This window comes from Mastomys coucha, unplaced genomic scaffold (genome assembly GCF_008632895.1).
Source record: "Mastomys coucha isolate ucsf_1 unplaced genomic scaffold, UCSF_Mcou_1 pScaffold23, whole genome shotgun sequence".
Classification (NCBI taxonomy): Eukaryota; Metazoa; Chordata; class Mammalia; order Rodentia; family Muridae; genus Mastomys; species Mastomys coucha.
In genome coordinates, this window is record NW_022196906.1 from 66,267,810 (window position 1) to 66,292,817 (window position 25,008).

Below are 25,008 nucleotides of genomic sequence, written 5' to 3' on the forward strand. Positions count from 1 at the left end.
TGACTCCAAAATCCAAAACTAAAAGACATTTTGGATTGTGGGGGTTTTGGATTGAAAATGGTAAAACAAGTAAAAATGGGAAAACAAGTAAAAATCTCCACAAATGACTTCAAGATCTCTGAGAACAGAAATACTAGTACCAAGCATTCGAGGTAAGGGACACTCCCCACACTGTCTGACATGAACTTGCTCTTAGACAATGATAAGCAAGACAGCCAGCCGTAAACGGGGCATGTGTCTAACCCCATCCCAGGAGCATCACAAAGGGATGAGGCAGGGAAGGGGTGTGGTGCTTCAGCGGAGCACAGTCACAGGCATGGTACAGTCACTGCACTAAGCGGCTGGGATCAACCTGCATAAGACTGAGCCACCAACCTTCCATCACAGAGCTGGGAGGGCTCACGTGGCCCTGCCCCTCCCCCCAGGATTTATAGTCAGTTAATTGTTGCTCATGGAGAGAACAACATTTTTTTCTTCAGTGGTGTAGCCGCTGTTGAATTGTCTAGAGCAACCCAAAACTGATAGGGACCCACACCGAAGGGAAAGTAGGAGGTTCATATGGGCAAAGGGGATCAGCAGGAAAGAGGAGACCAGAGAGGGTGGTGAGGTGAACAGGATCAAGAGACAGGAGATCCATCTGTGAGATGTCATAATGAGACCCACCGCCCTATAAATTAATCAACCTGCTAATAAATTAGCAGATAAGTTGTTGATATGATAATAAATTATCGTATAAATTAATCTGCTAGTAAAAATGCAAGAAAGCAAATACCTTTTAAAACCTATCAGTACCCCTTTAAGTACTTAGCAGGATTTAGTAAATGAACTAAAGATGAACTCTAAGCCTTACTTCCTAAAGGTCAAAGGCCACACTCATCTGAACCCGGGTGTCTCACACCACAGGCAGAATGGTAGCCGTCTGGCCTTCCCGGATCTCTGTGGCCATCTGCTTCTTTATCTGTGTAGTGGATCTTCATGGTTCCTTCTCCACTAAAGGGTCTAGCCCAAAAATGTTTATACAGACACCCATGTGGATCCCTGTTTAGGGTCACAGTGACACTATGGCCTTTTGAAGTTAAAACAGACCAGGTATTTGATATGTTCTGGCAAATGTCTGAGCCCTTCCACCCATCTGCTCTCAAAATGAAAAGAATATTCTTTTCACAGCAAAGAGAGCCATGATGTCAGCATGCCAGTTTCTGTTTTCTTGGAACCCTGTATCGTGTAACCGTGAGGCAGAGGGGACCCGTTATCAGGGCCCTGTCAGAAGTGTTCTGGGAATCTGTAATAAATATCCATTGTTCTTTGATGGGTCCAGCACTGACTCAGGGGGAAACCTTCCTTTGATCATCAAAGAAATTAAAAGTTTGGTTCTTTTTTGTTTTTCTTAAAACTCGTTTTCCTGTGGAATCTGTGGGCTCTTCACACTGGGGGCTGGGTTGGAGGGTGGAGTTGAGGAAGAAAGAGAAATGTGTATCAAATGTCCAGGACCTAGGTGCCTCCACTATACCGTTTCGTTATCTTATTCATCATTAAGCTACTAATGTTTTATAGAAGGTGATGCTGAGAAAGCCGAGACAGCTTGCTCACCATCATTCAGTTGGCACAGGGTAGACTCACAGCCAGGCATGGAGGCTCACGCCCATGATCCTAACACTTGAGAGCATGGGGCAGAACTGACATGGGAGGGAGACAGACAGACAGACAGAAATGGGTAGTCATGGGGCTTCCCAGCCTCCAACATCCCCATTAACTTTTATCTTCCCAGGTCAAGAGTGCAACCGTTGCATTTCTTTGTTCTATTATTCTTAAGTATAAAACCAAGAATGTGTCTTGGGGCAACCAAGCAGGCTCAGCAGGTAAGGTGCTTGCCACACAAGTCTGACAATCTCAGCTCGATCCCCGAACCTACAGAAAGGTAGGAGAGAACCAACTCCACAGAGTTGTCCCCTGAGCTCCACACGTTCACTTCCATCTTCACATACACACACATCACACACCCGCAATGATAAATAATAAATAACAAAAGTAATACATTTTAATTATTTCAGCATTCATAAACTCCTGAGACTTGAAGACTGAACCAAGTCTAGACAAGCACTCTACCACAAAGCCACATGCCCAGTCCATAAGGGCATCTCTTAGTTTATTTTTCAATGGCTATCAAATTCTTACCTGTCCCAATAGAAGTCAAGAAATAATTGTCAGGACTAAAGAGATGACTCAGTGGCTAAGAGCATTTACTTCTTAATCATGAGGACCAGAGTTTGGATCCCAGCCTCTACATCAGGCAACCCACAAATGCCCGCAACTCCTGCTCCAAAAGATCAACAACCCTTTTGGTCTCCAAGGGCACCAGCACATAGGTGGGTACAAACAGACACACTCACGTGGAAACATGCATACGCACATAACCAAACAAACAAAATGGTTGGTTGTTTTGTTTTTCCGAGACAGGGTTTCTCTGTGTATCCCTGGCTGTCCTGGAACTCACTCTGTAGACCAAGCTGGCCTAGAACTCAGAAATCCGCCTGCCTCTGCCTCCCAACTGCTGGGATTAAAGGCATGCACCACCACTGCCCGGCTCAAAAAAGAACTTAGTCATCAAAAAAAAAAAAAAAAAAAAAAAAAAAAGTTGTTAAAAGACCCTTGACACTTCTTGCCATCTTGTTCTATGGATAATAGAAAGCATGGATGTGAATGATATGTTTGGACACAGATAGACACAACAATATCATTGCTCCATAAAAGGTGATTCAACTTTTCAGGCAGAAAACTTTGGGCCAAACCAGATCGTGGCCCAGTTAAAGCTGTTCCTGTTTCACTTGTGTGTCAGTGGGAAGTTTTTTTTTTGTCTTAAAAAACAAATGCTACCTTCTTGTAGCATACAAGGAGATGCTACCTTCTTGTAATCGCTAGAGAACAGAGATCAAAACAAGCCCCGAAGCTTCCCTAATCATTCCCCTGCCCCAGCTCCCTCAACAGAAGCCTTGCAAAGCAAGCTGAAGGACACTCTCAGAAGAGATACAGAGAGGATTACCCTGCGGGCATTACCTCGTCCTGCATTTTCGAGGTGGCCAGTCTGGCCCTCTCCACCTCCAGGCTTTTCTCCTTCAGTTGTGTCTGCATTTCCGCAAGCTCCCGGCGGTTCTTCTCCTTATACTCACCCAGCTGCTTCTGCAGCTCCAAGGAGGATGTGCGGGAGGCCTCAGCAATGTCGGCCATCTAGAGGGAAGTGGCGTGGTATGAGGGGACCTTGCCATGCTCCATCTGGAGCCCATTCTGACATGGAAAGCATCTCCTCTCATCTCTGCCAAGCACCAGGCCTGGGCTGTGAGGTCTGGCTTAACCCTACCTTGGAGACAGCATGGAAGAGTGACTAGGGGCTGGATGCATGATAAAGTCCCGAGGTGGGAACTTTGCTTTTCACTAACCAGTATATATGGCTTAGCCACTGGGGACCTTGGCACTGTCTTTTTGGAAACACTGAAATCCTGTCTACCTTGCAGAGGTGTTGCCGGAGTTTGGACAATACCCAGATAGAACTCTAGTTAGAGCTAAAGAAGTCACTAGCAAAATGCCTGGCACAGGGTAGGTATCAGAAAATGGCAGCCTCCTGTGTACACTTCTGGAAGACAGGAAGCTTGTCAGCATCACCATGTGTGCCTTTCCCTGTGAGTGTCTCGGGGCAGAAGTGAGCTGAGGGGCAGAAGTTTCAGGGATTAGAAACTGCCTTTGGCACTCCTAGATATGTCAGAGAGACTGGACTACGCAGTCTCTGCCCAGAGGCCTCAACTCCAGTTTAAGGACCACTGATTAAGTGTGTGTCCACACCAGGCCAGCTCTGTTTATTGTTAGCCAGTGACAGGTGCCCAGGGCCCTGAGGGTTTTGGTGTTTACGTTTTAGCTAAGTTTCTCTGCATGTGGAATTTTTCACTGAGTCCAAGGAATGGCTGCAGGGTATCCGCCCCATCCAGGTGCATCTGTGCTTGGGGGAAGGATGGGTTTCCTGAGCCTTTGCGGGGATAAGCGCAGGGCTCTCCTGGGCTCTCCTGGGCTCTCCTGGGCCTGCCCTCTCACCTCCTTCTGCAGCTTCTCAATGGTCTTGTCCAGGTGCCACCGCTCACTCTCCATCTCATTCTTCAACTTTCTCAGCTGTTCCTTCTGCTCCGCCTCGTCCCGGAGTTTCTCCAGGAGCTCCTTCTGCTCCTGGGAGATCTGGCTCAGCTCTCTCTGCAGATGGAAAAACTCAGCAGTGCCACTCACCAACCAGGTCATCCCCCACCACAGGTGGCAAGGGGAACGCCACAGTCACACCCCAAAGGCAATGACACCCATCACTTCTAGGCAAAGGGGAAAGAATCAGGGGACCAGGGACCAGAAAGGCAAACTAACTTTACCAGCATCTTCCACAGGAGCAAAGGTGGAAGGAGGAGTTATGGAAGTACACCGAGCAGCCACCGCAGCTGGTAGGGTTTAGGTTAGACTCCTAAACCCGAATGTCTGTCCTCAAAACAGGACAGTGATATTGTAGACCAAGCTAAACCGACTGTGTAAACGCCTTAGCAGCTGAGCTCAATCTCCAGCCTAGTACAGGAACTTTATTTTTTTTTAATTCATGTATTTATATATTTATTTTTCTTGAGACAGGATTTCTCTGTGCAGCCCTGGCTGTCCTGGAACTCACGCTGTAGACCATCCTGGCCTAGAACTCGGAGATCTGCTTGCCTCTGCCTCCCAAGTGCTGTGTGGGATTAAAGGCATATACTGCTACCACTGCCCAGCACAGGAACTCTGAAGGCCTGCCTCATTTGTATCCTTGCAAGAGGCTGCACAGAACAATGGTTGACATTTGGCCACTGTGCTTATAACAGTTTATAATCTGCTATCACATGCGGGTCACCCATGTATCTTGAAGCTCCTCCTAAGTCATCCCAGGCTCCCCTGGGTTTCAGAGTCTACTACAGGTGTGCTTGCCAAGTGCACAGCATGGGAGTGAAAATCCCTGGAGCCACCTCCTGGTTCCTGAACTTGGGTGGCAGGGGGGCGGGATGTGCCTTAGCAGCAAACATTGCCAGGCTGCTGAAGTTCACCCCTACAGGGAACCAAGACCAACAAAAGCTGTTGGGGAAAAGAGAGCAATAAAATATTCAGGTGTGGGGGTTTGAATAGGAATGGCCCTCACAGTCTCATGTGTTTGAATGCTTGGAACTATTAGAAGGTGAGGCCTTGTTGGAGGAACTGTGTCACTGTAGGGGGGTGGGGGGCTTTGGGGTCTCCTATGCTCAAGTTCTGCCAAGTGTAGCACACACTCTCCTTTTGCTGCCTGCGGATCAAGACGTAGAACTCTCAGGTCCTCCTCCAGCACCATGTCTGCTTGCACACTGCCATGCTTCCCGCCATTATGATAATGGACTAAACCTCTGAAACTGTAAGCCAGCCCTAATTGAATGTTTGTCTTTATAACAGTGGCCTTGGTCACACACACACACACACACACACACACACACATCTTCCAAAGGTCCCAAGCTTGTGCGTTTTTTGGATGAATTTGGGCCATGTCTTTGTAGCAGTGATTTTTTTTTTAAGATTTATTTATTTATTTTATGTATACGAGTACACTGTAGCTGTACAGATGGTTGTGAGTCTTCATCTGGTTGTTGGGAATTGACTTTTTAGGACCTCTGCTCGTTCCAGTAGACCCACTCAGTCCCTGCTTGCTCTGGCCCAAAGATTTATTTATATTATTATAAAGAAGTACTCTGTAGCTGTCTCCAGACACACCAAAAGAGGGCGTCAGATCTCATTACGGGTGCTTGTGAGCCACCATGTGGTTGCTGGGATTTGAACTCAGGAACTTTGGAAGAGCAGTTGGCACTCTTACCCGCTGAGCCATCTCACCGGCCCCAGCAGTGACTTTTTAGAAAAAATTTCTCTCAATCCACCCCGTGCCCCATGTGAGTGAGTGTGTTTGTGTGTGTGTGTGTGTGTGTATGTGTGTGTGTGTGTGTGCGCGTGCACATCTAGAACATATTTCTTAGATAACTGAGGAGACAGAACATTTTTCTAGGTGGCATTTCTAAGGGACAGTTTAAGATTATCTGAGATAATGCTCAAATTAAAGTTTATGAATTCCCATCTGTTCCAAAAACTGGGACTCCACTTGAAAAGGCTAGAATTTGCATTCTATGTTAAGGGACATCCCGTTGTTGTTTGCTGAATCTGATATAAGAGGTAGCCGTGTAGCAATTAATTTTTAAAATAATTTTTTATCCTTAAAAGAAGGCTCGTAGGGCTGGAGAAATGGCTCAGCAGTTAAGAGCACTGACTGCTCTTCCAGAGGTTCTGAGTTCAGTTCCCAGCAACCACATGGTGACTCACAACCATCTGTAATGGGATCAGATGCCCTCTTCTGGTGTGTCTGAAGACAGTGACAGTGTAGTATATTCATATATATATATATATATATATATATATATATATATATATATATATTAAATGAATAAATCTTTAAGAGACAGAGAGAGAGAGAGAGAGAGAGAGAGAGAGAGAGAGAGAGAGAGAAAGAGAGAGAGAAGCTCTTAGTGCTTATCCCTATCCTGAGAGGCCTTTGTGTATTGAGAGAGCAGAAAGGGAAAGCTACATCATCTCCACGCTGGTCAGTAGTTACTATGCTCCCACACCTCTGAGAAGCCACCTTCCTCCTGTCCTTTATCCCTGGGAGCTTAGTGAACCTTGATTACTGATCTTAGTCATGAAGTCAAAGGCTCTGCATCCAGTAACAGGTAATGATTCCCAAGCTCAAGGCTGCCATTGTAGATCTACCTACTCTGGGTCTTAGAGTCACCTAATGGGTGATTCCCCACCCAGACTGCCACCCCTCCCACATGCAAATTTTATTCCACTATTAGCCAATGGGTCTGTATTGTTAGCATCATCTCTGAGGCTTCAAAATACCTCACTCAATATTACTCTCAGAGTTAAAGCTGCAGAGGGGACCCAGAGAACTGGCTCGGTGGGTACAATACTTGCTGTACAGGCATGAGGACCTGAGCTCAGATCCCTAGCACCCAAAGAAAAGCCAGGTGTCATGATGTCTGAGTGGGAATCCTGCTCATCACCACCGGAGAGAACTTAAGAAAACTAGCATTGTGCACTTAGAGCTCTGAACCATGGCTCCAAGTTTGACTCACTTCCTGTTTGCTGTCCCCCACCCGACACTGCAGCCAGTGGATTCCCTACTGCAAACCTAAGAGCCTGCTGGAGCCAGTCCTTCACTGTCACCTTCCCCAAAACTCACCCTGAGGGTATTTGGGCAGCATTTTAAAAACCTGAGAGCGGAGGATAAAAAGAAGGCCACTGTGCAAAAGTCAATTTACAGATTTAACACTGGCTTTGACGACAGTGGACTTCGAAGAATCTTCCTGACATCCAAATGGGAAAATCTCATTTTCTACGAACCTCCTGGTTTTGAAGAGAGAGAGAGCTACCTGGTCTTGAGGAAATGACTTCTTCCTGCCCCTTTTCATAGCCACTTTGAAGGAGTGACTCCACCGTGTGGAGTGTGCTTGCCCAAAGAAGAGAAATTGGCTTCTGCAGTGAGGCCACTCCATGCCACCTTAGGGACAAGTCCTGCTAGCCTTCATACACTGTTTGTATTTTATCTCTGCAAAACTCTTGAGAATTTCCCCACCAAGAGCCTTGGCACAATGTCATTTAGACCAGAAAAGTTCATGGTTGTGGGGCTGGCCTGTGCTTTCTAGCATGCTCAGCGTAGATCCGCAGTATCTTCCCACTGTGACAATTTAAATCTCTCCAACTGTCCCCTACCTCTGAGTCCCGGTCTAGATGGGTAGTCTGAAGCTCAGAGTAGCTATACAGGTGAAAGGCATTCCCTGGAAGGACAGGCCCAGTGGCTATGTCTACCTACACGGCTGAGGAGGGGAAAGCTGGGGCTTACCTGAGCTTGCTCCAACTCCTTCTCCAGCACCCTTTTGGCACATGTGGCTTCTTTTTCTTCCTTTCTGGAGTGCACAAGGGCTTCCTCCAGCTGCTGTACTTCACTCTACAATGAGGCAAATAGGTCAAAAGATGTAGGGACAAAATAGTGTCACGATCATAGTGTGCCAATCATGGGGTAAAGAGGTAAGGAACAGCTGGGTTCCTGGGTATGTACCCCTCTGGAGTCCCACTTCTAGCTACTTGTGACTTTCTGGATTACCTAGGTGTTTTGTTTTGTTTTCGGTTAATAGGTTAATACAAATGTCTAAGCTTTACCCTTAGTTATGCAGAAACTCCAGGGAGGGGAGAGACTGGGGCAAGGTGCTTCTGTAAAAGGTGTGCAGGTGACCTGGCGGTGCCCAGGATGGCCCTCTGTCATTCAGCCGCTGTTTCTCACCACCTCTTTTCCTAACTGCTTCTTACTTCCAAAAGCCCTGGCAAACCAGATAACTGGTTTGCTAAAATCTCCAAAAATATCAGCTATGTCTTAAAGAGAGGATGTCTTTAGTGAGTCAGCCTAATGGAGGTGTGACAATGGCCTCTGCAGGTGTTGGGAGGTCCCCCAGTGAGCCTCAGCGAGGTAAATATGTCTGATGCCCCAGTCTGGGGACCAGACCTCTGTTTCTGATCCTCATTTTTATCATCCCTGCCCACAGACCACTCCTAGAGATGCTTGCAGTTTACCTTGGCATTTTAAGTAAATTCTGGCAGTGCCTTCCCCACCTCTGAAATCACTTTCAGGAAAGAAGGCAGTAAGCTGCTAGACCCCCGCCAAGGCCCTGCCTTACCTCACACTTCCGGAGAGTCTCCTTTGCTTGGGCCTCATCACCCTTCACATCCTCCATCTGCCTCTGCAGCTGGGCTACCCTGCGCTCCAGCTCCGCAATCCTTCCCTGCAGCTTCTCATTCTCCTCCCTCAGCACTTTCTCACGCAGGTCAGCCTCTGCCTGGCTCTGCTCTGAGGAGTTGCTCCTGCTGGCCAGGACCTCAACATTCTGCAAACAAAGAGAACAAAGAGCTGAGTATTCACAGGTGGTCCCCAACCCATGGAGGAAGGTTTCCAAATATGTAGCTGCTGGAACCTCCTGGCATATGTCTGCCATCCCAGTAACAGGAGGATGAGGCAGGATGATTGAAAGTTCCAGGTCAGCCTCGGATAGTTGATGAATTTGAGGCTAGCCTAGGCAACTTAGAGAGACTCTATCTCAAAATTAAAGATTTTTAAAAAGCTAGAGATGTAACAACATCATGGCAATAGGCTTGCTTAGCATGCTTGAGTGACTTATCATCATCATCATCATCATCTCTTCTTTTCTTCTTCTTCCTTCCTCTTCCCCTCTTCCTCCTCTTCTTCCTCCATCTTTTTTTTTCTTCTCCTTCTCCAAGACACAGTTTGTCTATGTAATAGCCCTGTGTCCTAGAACTCACTATGTAGATTAGGCTGGCCTTGAACACACAGAGATCCTCCTGCCTCTGCCTCATGAGTACTGAGATTAAAGGCATGTGCCACCACAGCCCAGATGAGGGAATCATTTCAATACTCCGTATTGAAAAAACAAAACAAAAAAACAAAACAAAACAAAACAAAACAAAAAAACAGCTAAATGTCAGAGGAAGAAGATAGGATGATTGATAGCCTACAGGCTACTTGCTGCCCATTACCTGCTCTTAAGTAAAGTGTGGGCCAGGGTAGAGCTGTGGATTTAGGCTCAGCCTTTCTATGAGCTCTCCACCTTCTAAGGAGCCTAAGAGCTATTCTCATTCCACTTTAAAGATGGGGAAAATGGTAGGCTAGGGGCATAGCAGCTCCATTAGTAAAATGCTTGCTCAGCATACATAAAGCCCTGGGTGTGGTCCCTAGCATCACATACATGGGGTGTGGTGACACACTCTCCAGCATTAAGATGGTACAAGCAGGAGGAAGAGAAGGTCAAAATCATCCTCAGCTACATGATGAATTTGAGGCTAGCCTGGGCTACACATGGCCTTGTCACAAACAAAACACTCGAAGAGAGCACTCCTTCACAAAATGAATCTAGAACTAAATTCTAGAACTAAAACTACTTAAATTCTTAGAAGACACGGGAATGCATATCTGTGATCTTGGTCTAGACAAAGGTCTCTCTGCTACAATACCAAAAGTACAGATGATAAAAGGACAGACAGATGTCTCTGTGTGTGAATGTTTACCTGCATGTTTTATGTACACCACGTCTGTAAAGTACCCAAGGCTGCCAGAAGAGGGAACTATAGTGCCCCTAGGACTGGAGTTACAGTGGTGAGCTTGTAATTCACTATGAGAGTAGCCTGTGGGAAGTCACAAACCTTCACAATGCTGCAGAGAGCAGCAGGATAACAAGGTGGCCCATAGACCAAGAGGAAAGATTCACCAATCAGACACAGTAGAATAAAGAATTCTTCACCTTCATAATAAAAAGACAAACCACTTAAAACAAACAAACAAAACAAACAACAAACAAACACAGTCTCTCCCACAGTCCTGGAACTCACTATGCAGACCAAGCTGGCCTCAAACTCAGAGATCTGCCTGCCTCTGCCTCCCAAGTGCTGAAATCAAAGGCATATATCTCAATGCCCAGAAAACCACCCGCTCTCGATGTGGGCAAAGGATAGGAATAGCTTTGTTTCCAAAGAAGCCACAGAGATGAGCACATGAAGAGGTGCTCAGTACTCTTAGTTACTAAGCAAGGGCAAATCGAAGCAACCATTCACACACACTTAGTGCTAGGGAAGGTATGGAAAAGCTGAAACCCTCATGCATTGCTGAGAAAATACAAAACTGTACAGCCGTACAGGAAAGCTGCCAGCTCTTCAAAGCAATGTTAAACGAACTTTCCCTGAGTCCATCAAGTTCACTCTTCTCTATATCCTAAGAGAAATAAAAACCTCCACTTATATAAGCATAAATACACACACACACACACACACACACATGTTCAAGGTTTCATTATTCATTCAAGACATCATTATCCTAAAATTGGAAACAACTCATGTTCCCACTGACAAATGAACGGGTAAAGAAAATGTGATAATCCATACAATGAGCCGTGGCGGGGAATAAAATGCTGGTGTAGGCTATAACAGAAAATATGATGCTAAGTGAAAGATCCTAGATTGGTGTGGAAGGAAAGTTCTGGGATGACAAATCTAAAGATACAGAACATAGCTTAATGGTTGGCTAAGGCTAGAGGAGAGGATATGGGGAAGAGGTGGGGAGGGTCTGCTGATGGGCACACACTTCATTTGAGAACTAATGAAAACATTCTACTGACTATAGTAATGGCCACACAGCCCTGTAACTACACTATAAACCATGGTGTTGTATATTATGTGAATTATAGGTTAATGTCTTTCTTTTCTTTTTTAGACTGATTAACATAGGGAAGACCTGGAGGCAGAGTAGGGATGGTGGGCAAAGAGAGTTTGTTTAGGCCTGAGTACAGCTTTCATTGTTTTTAAAGATTTATTTTTACTTAATGTGTACGAGTGTTTGCCTGCATGTATGTGTTGCACATGCATGCAGAACTTGAGGAGGCCAGAAGAGGGCAATGGATTCCCCTGGAGTTATAGGCAGCTCTAATCAACCACATGGGTGCTGGGAACCAGACTTGGTGCTCTGCAAGAACAGCAAGTGCTTTCAACTTGTGAGCTGTCTCTTCTGCCCCAGGGCATAGGGGTTTGCAGCCTTGTTAGTGAGAGGAAAGGGAGCTCTGATGCCTGCCCAGACCTTTCAGTGAAGGAAAGAACACATGTAGCCAGCCAGTTCGCACTCCCCTGGAAATCTCAGGAAAAGGAGGGATGCTGAAAACCAGACCTGGTTTAACCCTGGTTTGGACCCAGCTCACACCCTGGCTTGCTAGAGAAGGGTACTTGGTCTGTAAGTTCAAAGCCACCACCCTCACAGCGGCACAGGCTGGGCTTGCAGCTAGGGGAATGTGTTCATATCTCTGCACTTAATGCTGTTTTGATTATTTGCAAAGTGCTAATTTGCCTTTCTCAGTGTGGTTCATGCTGTGGTAAACCACACTGTGTTTACAAATAGTTTAACATTTAACATAAGCCTTTGTTGGCAAACCTCTCCAGAAACCTTCTCTGGCCTCTGTTTCCCCACCGCCCCCAGCTCACTATTTTATAAAAAGACCACAAGACAAACTTCCCCTTTCCTGGAACCATACCTAATTCAACAACAGTCCTGGCGTCTAAGAATAAGCGAAGCCTGTATGTACTCTTTGTTCAAGGCAAGCACTGTAGCAAAGTCATTCTAGAGAGAGCCAAGCGAAGAAAGTGCTATAGAAAAGCTCTGCCAGGCCTCCCAGCTCCCAGATGCCCCATTTCCCACATCACCTTTTCCAGCTCCGTAGTGATGTCTGGGTCCCATTCTCGTGGCAAAGATGTCAGGTCTAGGAAAGTTCTGCTGACCCAGAGGCCACTATGCAGACACAGAAGCCATATTTATAGGGCTGGGGGTATTTCTGTGAGTCCCTCATCTTATATCCAGATGTCATAGCAAGACCATGCCAGAGACCATGCCATCAGAGAGAGTGCCCAAGGCACACACTTCTGGTTTGCAGAGCTGTGTGTTTGCCATTTACCATTTTACCTTATTCACTCATGCGGGCAGTCAGAGTCCACAAAACAACCCCAAGCCCCTGTCACTCCAGCAACTCAAAACCCCTATGCTATCATCATGGCCACAAAGCAAATGCCCTTTTCTTCTACTGTTCTTTTCAAAGCCTAGACAGGGACTAAAAGCTGCAGTAAAACTGTGACAGCCAAGGCTAAAGGTTGGGGTAGCACTGGTAACAATGTGTGGAAGCACTGGTAACAATGTGTGGAAGAGTTGGTTAAAAACTGGCAGGAAGGCCTAGAAGGTAACATGTTAGTAGCTATTGAAGTTACAAGGGGCATTCCTTCCCTTTGCACAGCAACCTCTCTCCAAGTATCACAGCCTACACAAAATGTTACAAAAAAAAAAAAAAGAGGCTAAAGGCCAGGCGTGGTGATGCACACCCCTAATCCTAGTACTTGGGGAACAAGTGAATCTCTGTGAGTTCAATGCCAGCCTGGTCTACACAGTGAGTTCCAGGCTAGCCAGGGCTACAAAGTGAGACTTAGTAAAACAAAACAAACAAAAAAAGATCTAACATAAAAGCTTAGATGGTACTAAATTTCATTCAGTATGGTGTCAGTTCAATGGCGCTCTGCAGCTGGAGAAAGAAGGACCAAGGGAAAACCAAGGGAGTGGCAGAGCAGTCTACCCAGGCCTCTCTGTGCAAAAGATGGCTACATGTTTGCTTGACTTCACTCTGAACGGGTCATACCGACAGACTGAGGAAGGGAAGTGGGGCCGAGGGAAAGCAGAGGCAAGTTCATCCACTCCAAGCACAATTATAGCATTTGAATTCTGAACCACAGAAAGGCAAGATGGAAATCACGTCTTTAAAATAAATGTTCATTTCGCCTTACAAGTTCAACCATTTTGGCCACAGGCATCTGGAGGACAATCAGGCATGTTCTCGCCTCCTTCTCTTCCTCCTCCGGCCTCTGGAAACCTTTCCCCAGCCTGTTCACAGGCCCTTCTGCACGGTAAGAGATAGCAGAGCAATGCTGGAGGCCAGCAGCAGCTGTACAAACAAAGCATACACAGCTCTCTCACGCTGGTTTACTGTGAAGCAATTCCTCCTCACCAATGGCTAGGAGGCAAGTAGGCGTAGGCAGCCCAGCTTCTTGCAATTGCAATGATGGTCCTCCAGCGTTTACACCAACCGACCCCGAGGTGGAGAACCCCATTGTGGGGTGACAGAGAAAGCCCAGGGGCTGTAGACAACAGCTCTTACTGCTTTGGTTTCTCCTTTACAAATCTTGCCTTTCCCAGTGTAACATTTTAACGTTATGCTGTGTCATTTGATGGGGGAGGGGGATGGAGGAGTGCATGTATTAGCACACGTGGAAGCCAGAGTTGTCGTCATTCCTCAGGCACCTTCCTTCCTTCCTTCCTTTTTTTTTTTTTTTTTTTTTTTTGACAGAGTCTCATATTATCCTACAACTCAAGAGTAGGCTAGAGTAGCTGGCCACCTGGGCCTCAGAGAGCCATCCCCCTGTCTCCATCTCCCAGGCACTAGGATTTTAATATCTGGCACCACAGCCAGATTTTTCACATTGGTTCTGTGAATCAAACTCATATCCAGTGCTTGCCAAGCACACCGTCTCCCCAGCCCTGGGTGTCTCCTTTTATATTAATGATCATGCACATTTGGCATCCAAGGAAGGTTCAGCGCTAACCTTAGGATCCTTGCCAGACTCCCTCTTCCTCACCCGTTCTGCAGGAACTCATATCCTAGCGTGGATCACACAATCATAAAGCACCTGCAGAACAGAATCCCCACCTTTGCTTGGGGAAATGCCTGACAGGGTAGAATGATGCGCCAGAGAAGGGATGACTCAGCTCCATTCTTCCCACAGCCTCCACTTCCCCACCTGTACATGGGGCAGAGCTTGCTGCTTCATACACTGCTGCAGATATTAGCCAAGTGAAATCCTGGCTTCCACAGTGGGTGTTCGTATTAGCAGTCCAACTATACCTACATGTGTTTCCCCAAAGAGAGGATGGTCACTTGGCTTGCCACTGCAGCCTTGGCTTCAAGCCATACCTGCCCATTTCACCAGCCACAAATCAAACCTAGTTTGACTTGTTTACACCTTTTTACATTCATTTATTTATTTATTATCGTGTGTGTTGGTGTTGTGCATGTACCATGGCGTGAGGGCGGGAGCAAGGAGAGAACTAACAGGAGTCAGTACTCTCCTCCTACCACCACATGAGTTCTGGGGATTAAATTCGGGATCTTATGTCTTGGTGGCAAGGACCCTCACCCACTGAACCATTTTGCTCCTCAAACCTACACTTAAAAAAAAAGAAAAAGATTTTATGTGTGTGTGAGTGTTCCTGTACTCACATTAGTGTAGAAGGATCCCTTACAGCAGTGGTTCTCAACCTGTGGGTCACCATCCCTTGGGGGGGTGTGTCACATATCCGATATCTTGCATATCAGATATTTTCTTTATGATTTATAACCGTAGCAAAATTACAGTAAGGAAGTAGCAACAAAAGTCAAAGGTAAAGGGACTGCATTAAAGGTTCACAGCCTTAGGAAGGCTGAGAACCACCTCAGAGCTACACTCAGAAACATTTGCAAATGACCCAGTGTCACTGCGCCGAACAGAACTCTGGTCCTCTGAGAGAGCGCAAGTACTCTTAACCTCTGAATATTTCATTTCTCTGGCCCCGAAACCTACACTTCTTGGGAGAAATGATGGAGACCCTGGCCTTTCCAGAGCAACTGGTGCTGCACAGAAACGAGCTTTAAGGTGTTTAAAGGGCAGGTCAGGCTTCCTGGCTGGTTCATTCATTAAACACCTAGACCAGTGTGTGGATCTGGTGAACTAATGGTGACTAAGGGCAAGCAGCATATTTGAATGTGCTGAACTGCTGAATTTACACTGTTTTTAAACCCCTTCACGCTCAACCACGTGCTCTAGTTACTAATTTAAAAGGTGGTAGCAGGGGTGAGGGGTGGAGAGTTGGGGGGGGAAGGTGTGCAATTACTATGCTACAGAAAGACCAAACTCCAGTCTATGTCTGATGTCACCATGCATTGCAAATAATGACTGCTGGCAAGGCCACTTGAGTTAGTCTACACTTCAGGGTCATCTCACTAACCTCCGGAACAGGATGGCACATCCACTTACGACAAGCACAAAGCTCTAGCATGGCTACATCTCAAGTGTTCTGCTTCACTGAGGGGCTGGCTACCCTATCCTTCCAGAGCTCAGGTGCGACACCTCCCTCCTCATGGTCAAGAGGCAGAGCAGACAGGGCCAGGGCCTCTGGGCTTGTCCTAATGCAGAAGCAATGCACAGACCTTTCAGGCTTTACTAATTAACAAGGCCTCTGCCACAGCCAGCTTTTGCTTCCTTCCTGTCTCCCTTTTCTGCTGAATGAGGGCAAACAGCTGAGGCGTGGAGGCCTGGAGGCCAGGGGACAGAATGCTAGCTTGTCAGTTCCATGCCACTGGCCACTCCACACTCCCATGTGTTGAGGCTGCAGGAGCTGGGCTGAGAGGCACCCAGTGCCCCCTAGCTCAGCTCACCTGTTGGAAGGCTGCTCTCTCTCCACAACGCAACTGTATAGTTGCTCTTGTTGGCCGGATGACAGCCTGGAACAGTGATAATGAATCCCTTGCTCGCTCTAAGGTGTAGGAAGTCACATCCCTTATATTGTCTTCAGGGTCCCCATACCCAAATGATGGTGAGTTATTTAGTAATTTAAAAAAAGCTTGTTTTAGGTTGGGCAATGGTTGCACTCTCCTTTAATTGCAGCACTCAGGCGGCAGATCGCTGTCTACAGAGTGAGTTCCAGGACAGCCAAAGCCACACAGAGCAATCTTGTCTTGGAGAATGAAAAGGCCCCTTCAGTCCATTTCTGATTCTCTGTGGGTTCTACTGTCAGGAGTTTCTGGTGGGTTTAGTTCTCATGAGCATAAGAATCACCCAATAAATGCTCATTCTGTCTCAAGGTCTAGAGCAGGGTCTGAAACGCTGTCTCTAACAAGTCCCCAGTCAGGCTGGTGACGCTCATGTCACTGGCCTGTCCTGCACTCTATCTGATCTGGGACCCGCTTTGGCTTGAGATCACCTGGTCAAGTCCTTTATGATCGAAAAGTCCCAGATGTTTCAAGGGAGAGTTGATTGCAAGGCCAAGATCCCCAAGGCTCTTCTGAAGTTTCCTCGTGTCAGCTGTGGCCTCCAGACCAGACTCTGCTAGTCTTTTTACCATGACTCTGGATAGGTCTTGAACACTATCAGCTTCCTCTGCAGCATACAAGGCCAGTCCAGCTGGTTTTTATGTCGCTGCAATTCTAATAATCTAAGGCCCTGGAAGGAACTTGAGGGAAGCAGGCAGTACCGGGCAATCATGGAGCTGAACTTGACCTTCTAGGACTCTCACACAGCATTTCCACCTGCACCCAGGTCTCATGATTCTTAGAGCAGAAGACCGCAGGCAACAGTAGAATGAAGTCATGGGCTCATTGTCTCCTTCTTGTTACTAATTCGCTATCCCTCAGGCTAAATAGACAAAGCTTCCAGAAAACTGCATTCATTCATATTCTGTGTGCTTGTTGACAAAGTGGTCATCCCCTCCTCCCCCATACAGAACCACCGAAAAGATACTTCTTGGTCTCTCTTTATCTTACTTAATTATTCCAGGTGTTTTCCTATAGTAATTCATGATTATGTAGTTTAAAAATGTAAGTGGTCTCCTGGAGCGGGCTGGATGGCTCAGTGGGTAGAAGCTCTGACAAACTGAGTTCAATCCCAGAACCGGGAAGGAGAGCAGCAGCTCCACAAGGTTGTCCTCTGACCTCCACTCACACATCATGACAGCACACACATCACAAACACACATTACACACAATGTATGTATGTGTGTGTATATACATATACATAAGCATATATGTATACATGTACAGGAAGCAGGAAAATGAAACAGAGGTTAGACTCCGGGTTGAGATTAGCCTGGTCACTGACAGACCACAGGACCTTACGGAGAGTCACTAAGCAGCTGGCTCTTGGTGCCTATGCTGGACAAGTTGAACAGGATTTTTGAAGAGGGTAAGTAAGTCCAGTATCCCACATTGATGAAGGTTCAGCCTGGAGCCACACAGGTCTTAAAAGCCACCATGTTACACATCTCCCTTCCCCACAGATCTTGTAACTAGGGAAGTGTATCTTCGGTCTCCTCACTCTGGTGATAGACACCGGGGACCAACTCAAAGCAGTGGAAATCACGCAACTTTTAAAATTTAAAATTCAAGGCTGGGCCAGGCAGTGGTGGTGCACACCTTTTTTTTTTTTTTAATTAGATATTTTCTTTATTTACATGTAAATTTCTCCTTTCCCAGTTTCCCCTCCAAAAAACAAAGAAACAAACAAAAACAACAAGAACAAACCCCTGTTGCCTCCCCCCTCCCCATGCCTTCCACCCCACCCTCTCCCACTTACTGGCCCTGGCATTCCCCTACACTGGGGCACAGAACCTTCACAGGGCCAAGGTCCTCTCCTCCTATTGATGATCGAAATTGCAATCCTCTACTATACACATGCTGCCAGAACAATCAGTCCCACCATGTGCAGTCCTTGGTTGGTGGTTGAGACCCTGGGAGCTCTGAGGGTACTAGTTAGTTCATATTGTTGTTCGTCCTAAGGGGCTGCAAACTCCTCAGCTCTATAGGTCCTTTCTCTAATTCCTTCATTGGGGACCCTGTACTCAGTTCAATGGATGGCTGTGAGCCTTACATCTGTATTAGTCAGGTACTATCAGGGCCTCTCAGAAGATAGCTATATTTAGGCTGGCTTGTTCTTCCTTCAGTCTCTGTTCCATAGTTAATCTCTGCAAATCCTTCCATGGGTATTTGGTTCCCCCTTTTAAGAAGGAATAAAATGTCCACCTTTAATCCCAGCACTTGGGAGGCGGAGGCAGAGGTAGGCGGATTTCTGAGTTCGAGGCCAGCCTGGTCTACAGAGTGAGTTCCAGGACAGCCAGGGCTATACAGAGAAACCCTGTCTCAGAAAAAAAAAACAAAAAAACAAAAACACAAACAAACAAACAAAAAAACAGAAGTTCAAGGTCTGCTTGGACTACATGAGAACCGCCCCCACCCCCAAAACCCTAAACTAAAATGCTCGCACTAAGAGCTCTCAACCCAGAGGCCTCACTTTTGTATGGGGGCATCTTAGCATCCTCAAGTTAGGACAAATGACCCTTCAGAACATTACCAAATTGTCTTTTTTTTTTACATCCAAGACTACTGGTGGAGAAAGGAGATGACTGATGTCATATTGGGAATCAAGATCCTAGACCAAGGCTGTTCGAAAGCTTGAAGGCTGAGTCCTACAATCCCTGGGGTTAACTTACATAACAAGGGTGAACTTTACTTATTTCTCACTTTGACTTAAAGTGGCAGTTCCCAGGGACAGAACTGAGAAAGCAGCTCCTACCCAGCCTCACAAAGTTCTCTGGACTCCTTGGAAGCCAGCCTGCAGGGGGCAGCAGCCAGCTCCAACTGACCAGCCTGGCAAAAAGAGCCAGGGCTCTCCTGGCCCAGGTAAGGCCACTTGTTCACTCTGAGGTTTTTGTCTACATATCAATGCCACAGAGTCACATTTGGTTTCCTTAAAAACACAGGTGGCATTTCATTCCCTGCACAGATCAAGAGAAGTGAGAGATAAGAGTGCCAAATGTCAAATCACTAGTCGCTGTGTAAACAACCCACAGTGTCCAGGAAGGAATTACTGTGCACACCCAAAGCTACAGAGCATGAATCACAGACTTCCTGATGGGCAGGGCCTTGAAGGAGGTAGGTGACTCTGGCCTCTGTCTCCTTGAGCCAACTGTTCCCAGCCAGGCTATAGACATGATTCTTATTCTGGGTAACAAAATGCCACCTTCCTCCTTAGAACTGGGAAAGGCAGAGGTGTGGAGAGATGGAGTCCAATCAAGGCACTCAGGGTCACTCTAGAGTGGCTATGCAAGGCCTTTCTAGGGCAGTCCCCCACGGCCACTCTCCAGATCAAGCCACCTTGAGTGCTGACCAGAGACCCCATGAATATGCTACCCTACTATTTCCAGTTCTTTCTGCCCTCCTGGTACATGTAAATCCCTGTTCCCTGTCCTCGTGAAGTTGAGGGTGACCATGGGATTGGCTTTGCCCCTTCCTCCAACATAAAAGAAGTGAGCCTGAGGAAACCCAGTCAGTAAACCCAGTGAGTAAAGTGTTCATTGTCCAAGTATGAGGATCCAAGTTTGATCCCCTCAAACTCAATTAAAAGAAGCTGGGGGCTAGAGAGGTGGCTCAGCAGTTAAGGGACACTAGAGGCTCTTCCAGAGGACATGACTTTGTTCCTAGCACTTACATCAGATGGCTCACAACCATGTGTAACTCTAGCTCCAGAGGTTCTTCTGGCCTCTGAAGATACCTGCATTCATATGCACGGACACCTACACACACCCACACACAAATAATAAATATATAAAGCTTTAAAAGCTGATAGGTGAGCCGGCAGTGGTGGTACATGCCTTTAATCCCAGCACTTGGGAGGCAGAGGCAGGTGGATTTCTGAGTTCAAGGCCACCAGCCTAGTCTACAGAGTGAGTTCAAGGACTGCCAGGGCTACACAGAGAAACCCTGTCTTGAAAAAACAAAAACAATCAAACAAAAAAAAAAGCTGATAGGTGATGAGGAAGGAGGGGGAAAGGACCCATGGAACGCTAACAAGGGAGAGCTGGGGAGGCTCCCCAAGGGCTGGGAGTACCAGGGTGGGGGGCGTGGGGAGGTGAAGAGAGAGGGGTGAATCACTAAACATACTTTGCTAATTTAGAAAATAAAAAGTCTTAAAAATGAATAAAAGATGTTAAAGCTGGATGAGATGTAGGTGCTTATAACCCTAAGCCCAGCACTGGGAAGGTGGAGAAGGAGGATCCCTGGGGCTCACCGGCAAGCCAGCCCAGCCTATCTGATGAGCTCCAAGCCAGTGAGTCTCAAATTATAAGAAGAGATAGCACTAGAGAGATGTGAGGTTGGCCTCTGGGCTGCATCCATCCACCCATGCATGCAAGCACACATGTGCACACATGCATTACACACACACACACAAACACGGTTGCATTCACACATGTACCTCTATAACATCCATCATGCACTTCTCACACATACATGTACCCCCATACTTGCACTTTATACATACATACATACATACGCACCTTCATATATGCAGCACACACAAGTGGCATGCACCACATTCCTGGTACAGACTCCAAAACCCATTAGCACAGTGCTCTCTCTCACTACAGCAGAGGTTACAGACACAGGGGTCCCGGGAACTCTAGTGAACAAAAGCACTGTAGGAGCAAAAGCGCTCCTCCCCATCTGCCTTGACGCACACCAGAGATGTGGCAAGAGCAAGAAGTGTTCCTCAGTTCAACCACTGAGATGCGGGCCCATTTATTACTGCAGGGTGAGCTGGCTTATCGAGCCATGCAGAGCCCTGTTCTCAGGCTCAGACTGACTGTCACAAATTGACAGAGAATAAAACTCAAGTCCATTACAAGCTTCATTCCCAAAAGGCAAAGAGACATAATGAGGAGAGAACACGGGCTTTTCCAGCCAAGTCTTCCACATGTGTGCTGTGGGGTGTGAACAAACACAAACAACTCACACAAAGAAACTACATTTTAAAAAAATTAACCATGGTCTTACAGTCTTAAGGTCATGGCTTATGTGATAGAGGAGATGGTATCAACATGGTGGATAAAGGTTACTCCCTCTCTCTGACCTACTAAAGTTTCTATTTCTGCAGGTAAGTTAAGCCAGCTGTAGAGTGATTCATCTCCAAGTCTGAGAATGTCAGTTATCTGAGATACCCAATTTCTCAAGTTCAAGTACTGATTGGAATTTCTAATATGTGCCATATCTCCGACAGAAGAGCAGCTACTTGGCCTCTATTTCTAGGAGCTGGACAGACAGACAACCTCTGAAAATGAGCCTTCTCATTTCTGCTCCTCTCTGCCATGGACAAGTCTCCGTGTTGAGCCAACATCTTTTTTGTTTATTTGTTCTTGTTTTTGGAGACAGGGTTTCTCTGTGTAGCCCTGGCTGTCCTGGAACTCACTCTGTAGACCAGGCTGGCCTCGAACTCAGAAATCTGCCTGCCTCTGCCTCCCAAGCGCTGGGATTAAAGGTGTGCGCCACCACTGCCTGGCTTGAGCCAACATCTTTATCCCTACTGTGCCACTGGGAAGAAACAAGAATGGGTGGTTTAGACTGGCCGTTTTTTCAAGCATCAGAAGCCTAATGTCAGAGGCCCTCAGGACACCTCAAGAAATGCTAAACTTTTCAAGGTGCTTTTTCCTTCATTAGGGTGTGTGTAGGACTAATTATTTATCCAAGTGTAAGGCTCAAGTCTGTGGACCTAAAATCCCTATAAAACTTAGGAGGCTGAGGCAGGAGAATCACAAGTTCAAGGTCTGCATGAGCTACACAGCAACTTCAGGACCGGCCGGGTATCCTAGAGAGACTCTGCTAAAACAAATAACCAAAAACCCAACAACCGTCCATCGCCAAACCCAAACAAGAGCCTGGCTTCTCCTCCTCACTACCAGCTAACTCTTCTCGCGAGACAATCTTTCAATCAATGACACAGTCCAAACCCTCAGAGACACAGTGAGCCAAAATCAAAATTGAGGCTTGAACTGAAGCCCAAACCAAAAGTACAACTGCCCCAAGACATGAGGACTTCTGTGAGGCTGGTTTCAGGATGCCCTCGGAGAGCCATCCTGCAGGAGCCATGGGGACAACCGCACATCACTATGGTGTCTCCCACTCCTTGTCTGACTCCTCTGACTCCCCGGCCACTCTTCTTCCCTCCCCAAGACCCCTGTATACTTTTCATAGAGCTCCAGGAAGTCCCAACACAGTCTTTTTTTGCAGTTAAGTTGAACTTGACTTCTAGGGGCAAGAAAGATATCAGCCTTGCACCTGAAGTCACACTATTTTTATATGAGCTTCATCAACCACCCCACCCAGTGTCTGGAATCCAGATGAGGGACCAAGCTCCCCACATGACCCAGATGAGCTGCTGAATATTCTACCCAAGGACAAAACTCTGACCAGGGCTTCAGGTCATTCGTTGCCTGAAGCTCCAGGAGTGCCACTTAGAGAGGGGAGGTTATCAGATGTCCTCCTTCTATATTCTTTGCCTCAGTCCCTTGAGACAGGATTTGTCACTGAGACTGAAACTGTTCTGGCTAGGCTGGCCAGCCTGAGCTCCTGAGATCCATCTGTTTCTGCCCCCAACACTTGGGTGATGGGCATGCATGGCCATGTTCAGCTTTTGGGTAAGAGCTAAGGACTTGAACTCAGGTTTTCCTGCTTATACAGTAAGTCTTTGCTTTTGAGAAAGGAAATGGAGGCTCTGATAGGTCAAATCAACTTAACTAGGTTGCCAAACTGGATAGCAGAGGCACAAAGACAAAGCTTCAGGCAGCCTGACTGAGAGTCAACAAAATGGAAACTAGAATGTGAGTCCAGGGCAAGCTTGGGATCTGGCCACACCCAGGCTTGTCCAGTGCCTGGCACACTGGTCATTTATGGTCTAAGTTCAGGGAATTAATGGTCATGATAGAAGTCTCTAAGGGTCTAGCTGCATGGTCTTCACTTAGCACACACACACACACTCCCTTATACACACATACACACACACAGAAAATGTATGCATGTGTGTGTAATAGGTAACATTATTTTTGTATTTTAGTTACTTCCCCCCAACCTCCAAGACAGGGTTTCTCTGTGTAACCCTGGCTGTCCTAGAACACCCTTTGTTAGATCAGGCTAGCCTCAAACTCATAGTGTGCTAGGATAAAAAGCCTGTGCCGTCACCAGCCAGCTGTTTTAGATTTTTTGTTGGGAGGCGATTATGTGTACGTAGAGGACCACCTCTATTTCACGTCTCAGGAGCCATTTACCTCATCTCTGGAGGATCTTCCATTGATCTGGAATTTGCTGATCCTAATAGGCTGGCTGGTCAGAGAGCCCCAAAGATTCCCCTGTCTCTATCTTCCTAGCACTGAAATTTTAAGCAAATGTCACCATACTTGACTATTTACATAGGTGCTGGGATCAAACACGGGTCCTTATGCTTACAGGCAAGCACTTTATTAGCTATCCCCTGCACCATTTTTATTAGTTTTGTGGTTATTGTTTTTGTTGTTGTTGATTTGTTTTGCTTTGAGACAGGCTCTGTCTTAGCTAGGGTGTTTATTGCTGCAATGAAACACCATGACCAAAAGCAACTTGGGGAGGAGAGGGTTTGTATTTAGTTTACATTTCCACGTTGTAGTCCATCACTGAAGGAAGTCAGGGCTGGAACTCAAACTGGAAAAAACCTGGAGGCGGGAGCTCATGCTGAGGCCATGGAGGGGTGCTGCTTATTGGTTTGCTCATCGTGGCTTGCTCAGTTTGCTTTTTTATAGAACCCAGGACCACTAGCCTAGGGATAGCATCCATCACCCACGATGGGCTGCCCCCTGCCCACCCCCCACCAATCACTAAATAAGAAAATGCTGTACAGGCTTTCCTATAGCCAGATCTTATGGAGCCATTTTCTTAACAGAGGTTCCTCGAAGAAGACTTTTAGCTTGTTTCATGTTGGCCTAAAACTATCCAGCACATGCCCGCCTTCAACTCCTCAGTCTCTTGCCTCTACCTCCCAGGCATGGCAAGCATGTGGGCTCCACCAAGCTTGGTTAAGAAACACTATTCTGGCTGTGTCATGGGCTAAATCTACTCTTGCTAGCTAGACTGAGAACCTAACTTCAACTTACAATTCTGTTCCTATGAGAAAACTCTTACAACTTCTCAACACCCTCATATAAAAAAATAAACTTCAGTCCTAAATGAAGGTTTCAATTAGCAGATTCCTTCACTAGGACGCTGCTTACCTTCTAAATCACTAATCAGTCCCCCACAAACATGGAAGGAGCCCTTGCCTGGCTGTGCTGTCACCTCAGAAAGGAGGCCTGGATTTCAGAGGAATGTGTGAACTGAGCATCCTGCACCTTTCCCCCAAGGCTTTTATTCCTTAGAGACTCTGAGCAAATCAGTCATTGCTGGGAGGCTTAAGGTCTTACCTAAGCGAGAGGCAACTGCTCCACTCAGTGACTCTGAGATAGTAGTTTATCTGCTTACAAAGAGTCTCTCATTCCCAGGGTGAGCAAGAGTGGGGGGGGGGGGTGCAGAGAGAGAAGGAGTGGCTTGTTCAGAGTGACGCAGGGGAATTTAAGCTACAGTGAGATCTTAAAGGCCTTACGGAACTCTTGTATCAGGAAGGATCAGAATAGGGAAAGGAGGGGAGAGGGAGGAGACCCACCCC

The 25,008-nt window shown here is 46.7% G+C and overlaps 1 protein-coding gene across 1 annotated transcript in view; it reads right to left on the reverse strand.

Annotated features, from left to right (window-relative positions):
- Positions 1-25,008, reverse strand: part of Cgnl1 (cingulin like 1) — a 156,730-nt gene that overhangs the window by 25,599 nt on the left and 106,123 nt on the right. Inside the window, exons 9-12 of the mRNA XM_031344064.1 lie at positions 8,790-8,996; positions 7,961-8,065; positions 4,081-4,233; positions 3,055-3,225 (exon numbers count right to left, since the gene is read on the reverse strand). Of these exons, the coding sequence (XP_031199924.1) occupies positions 3,055-3,225; positions 4,081-4,233; positions 7,961-8,065; positions 8,790-8,996 (636 nt within the window). The remainder of the gene's footprint in view (positions 1-3,054; positions 3,226-4,080; positions 4,234-7,960; positions 8,066-8,789; positions 8,997-25,008) is intronic.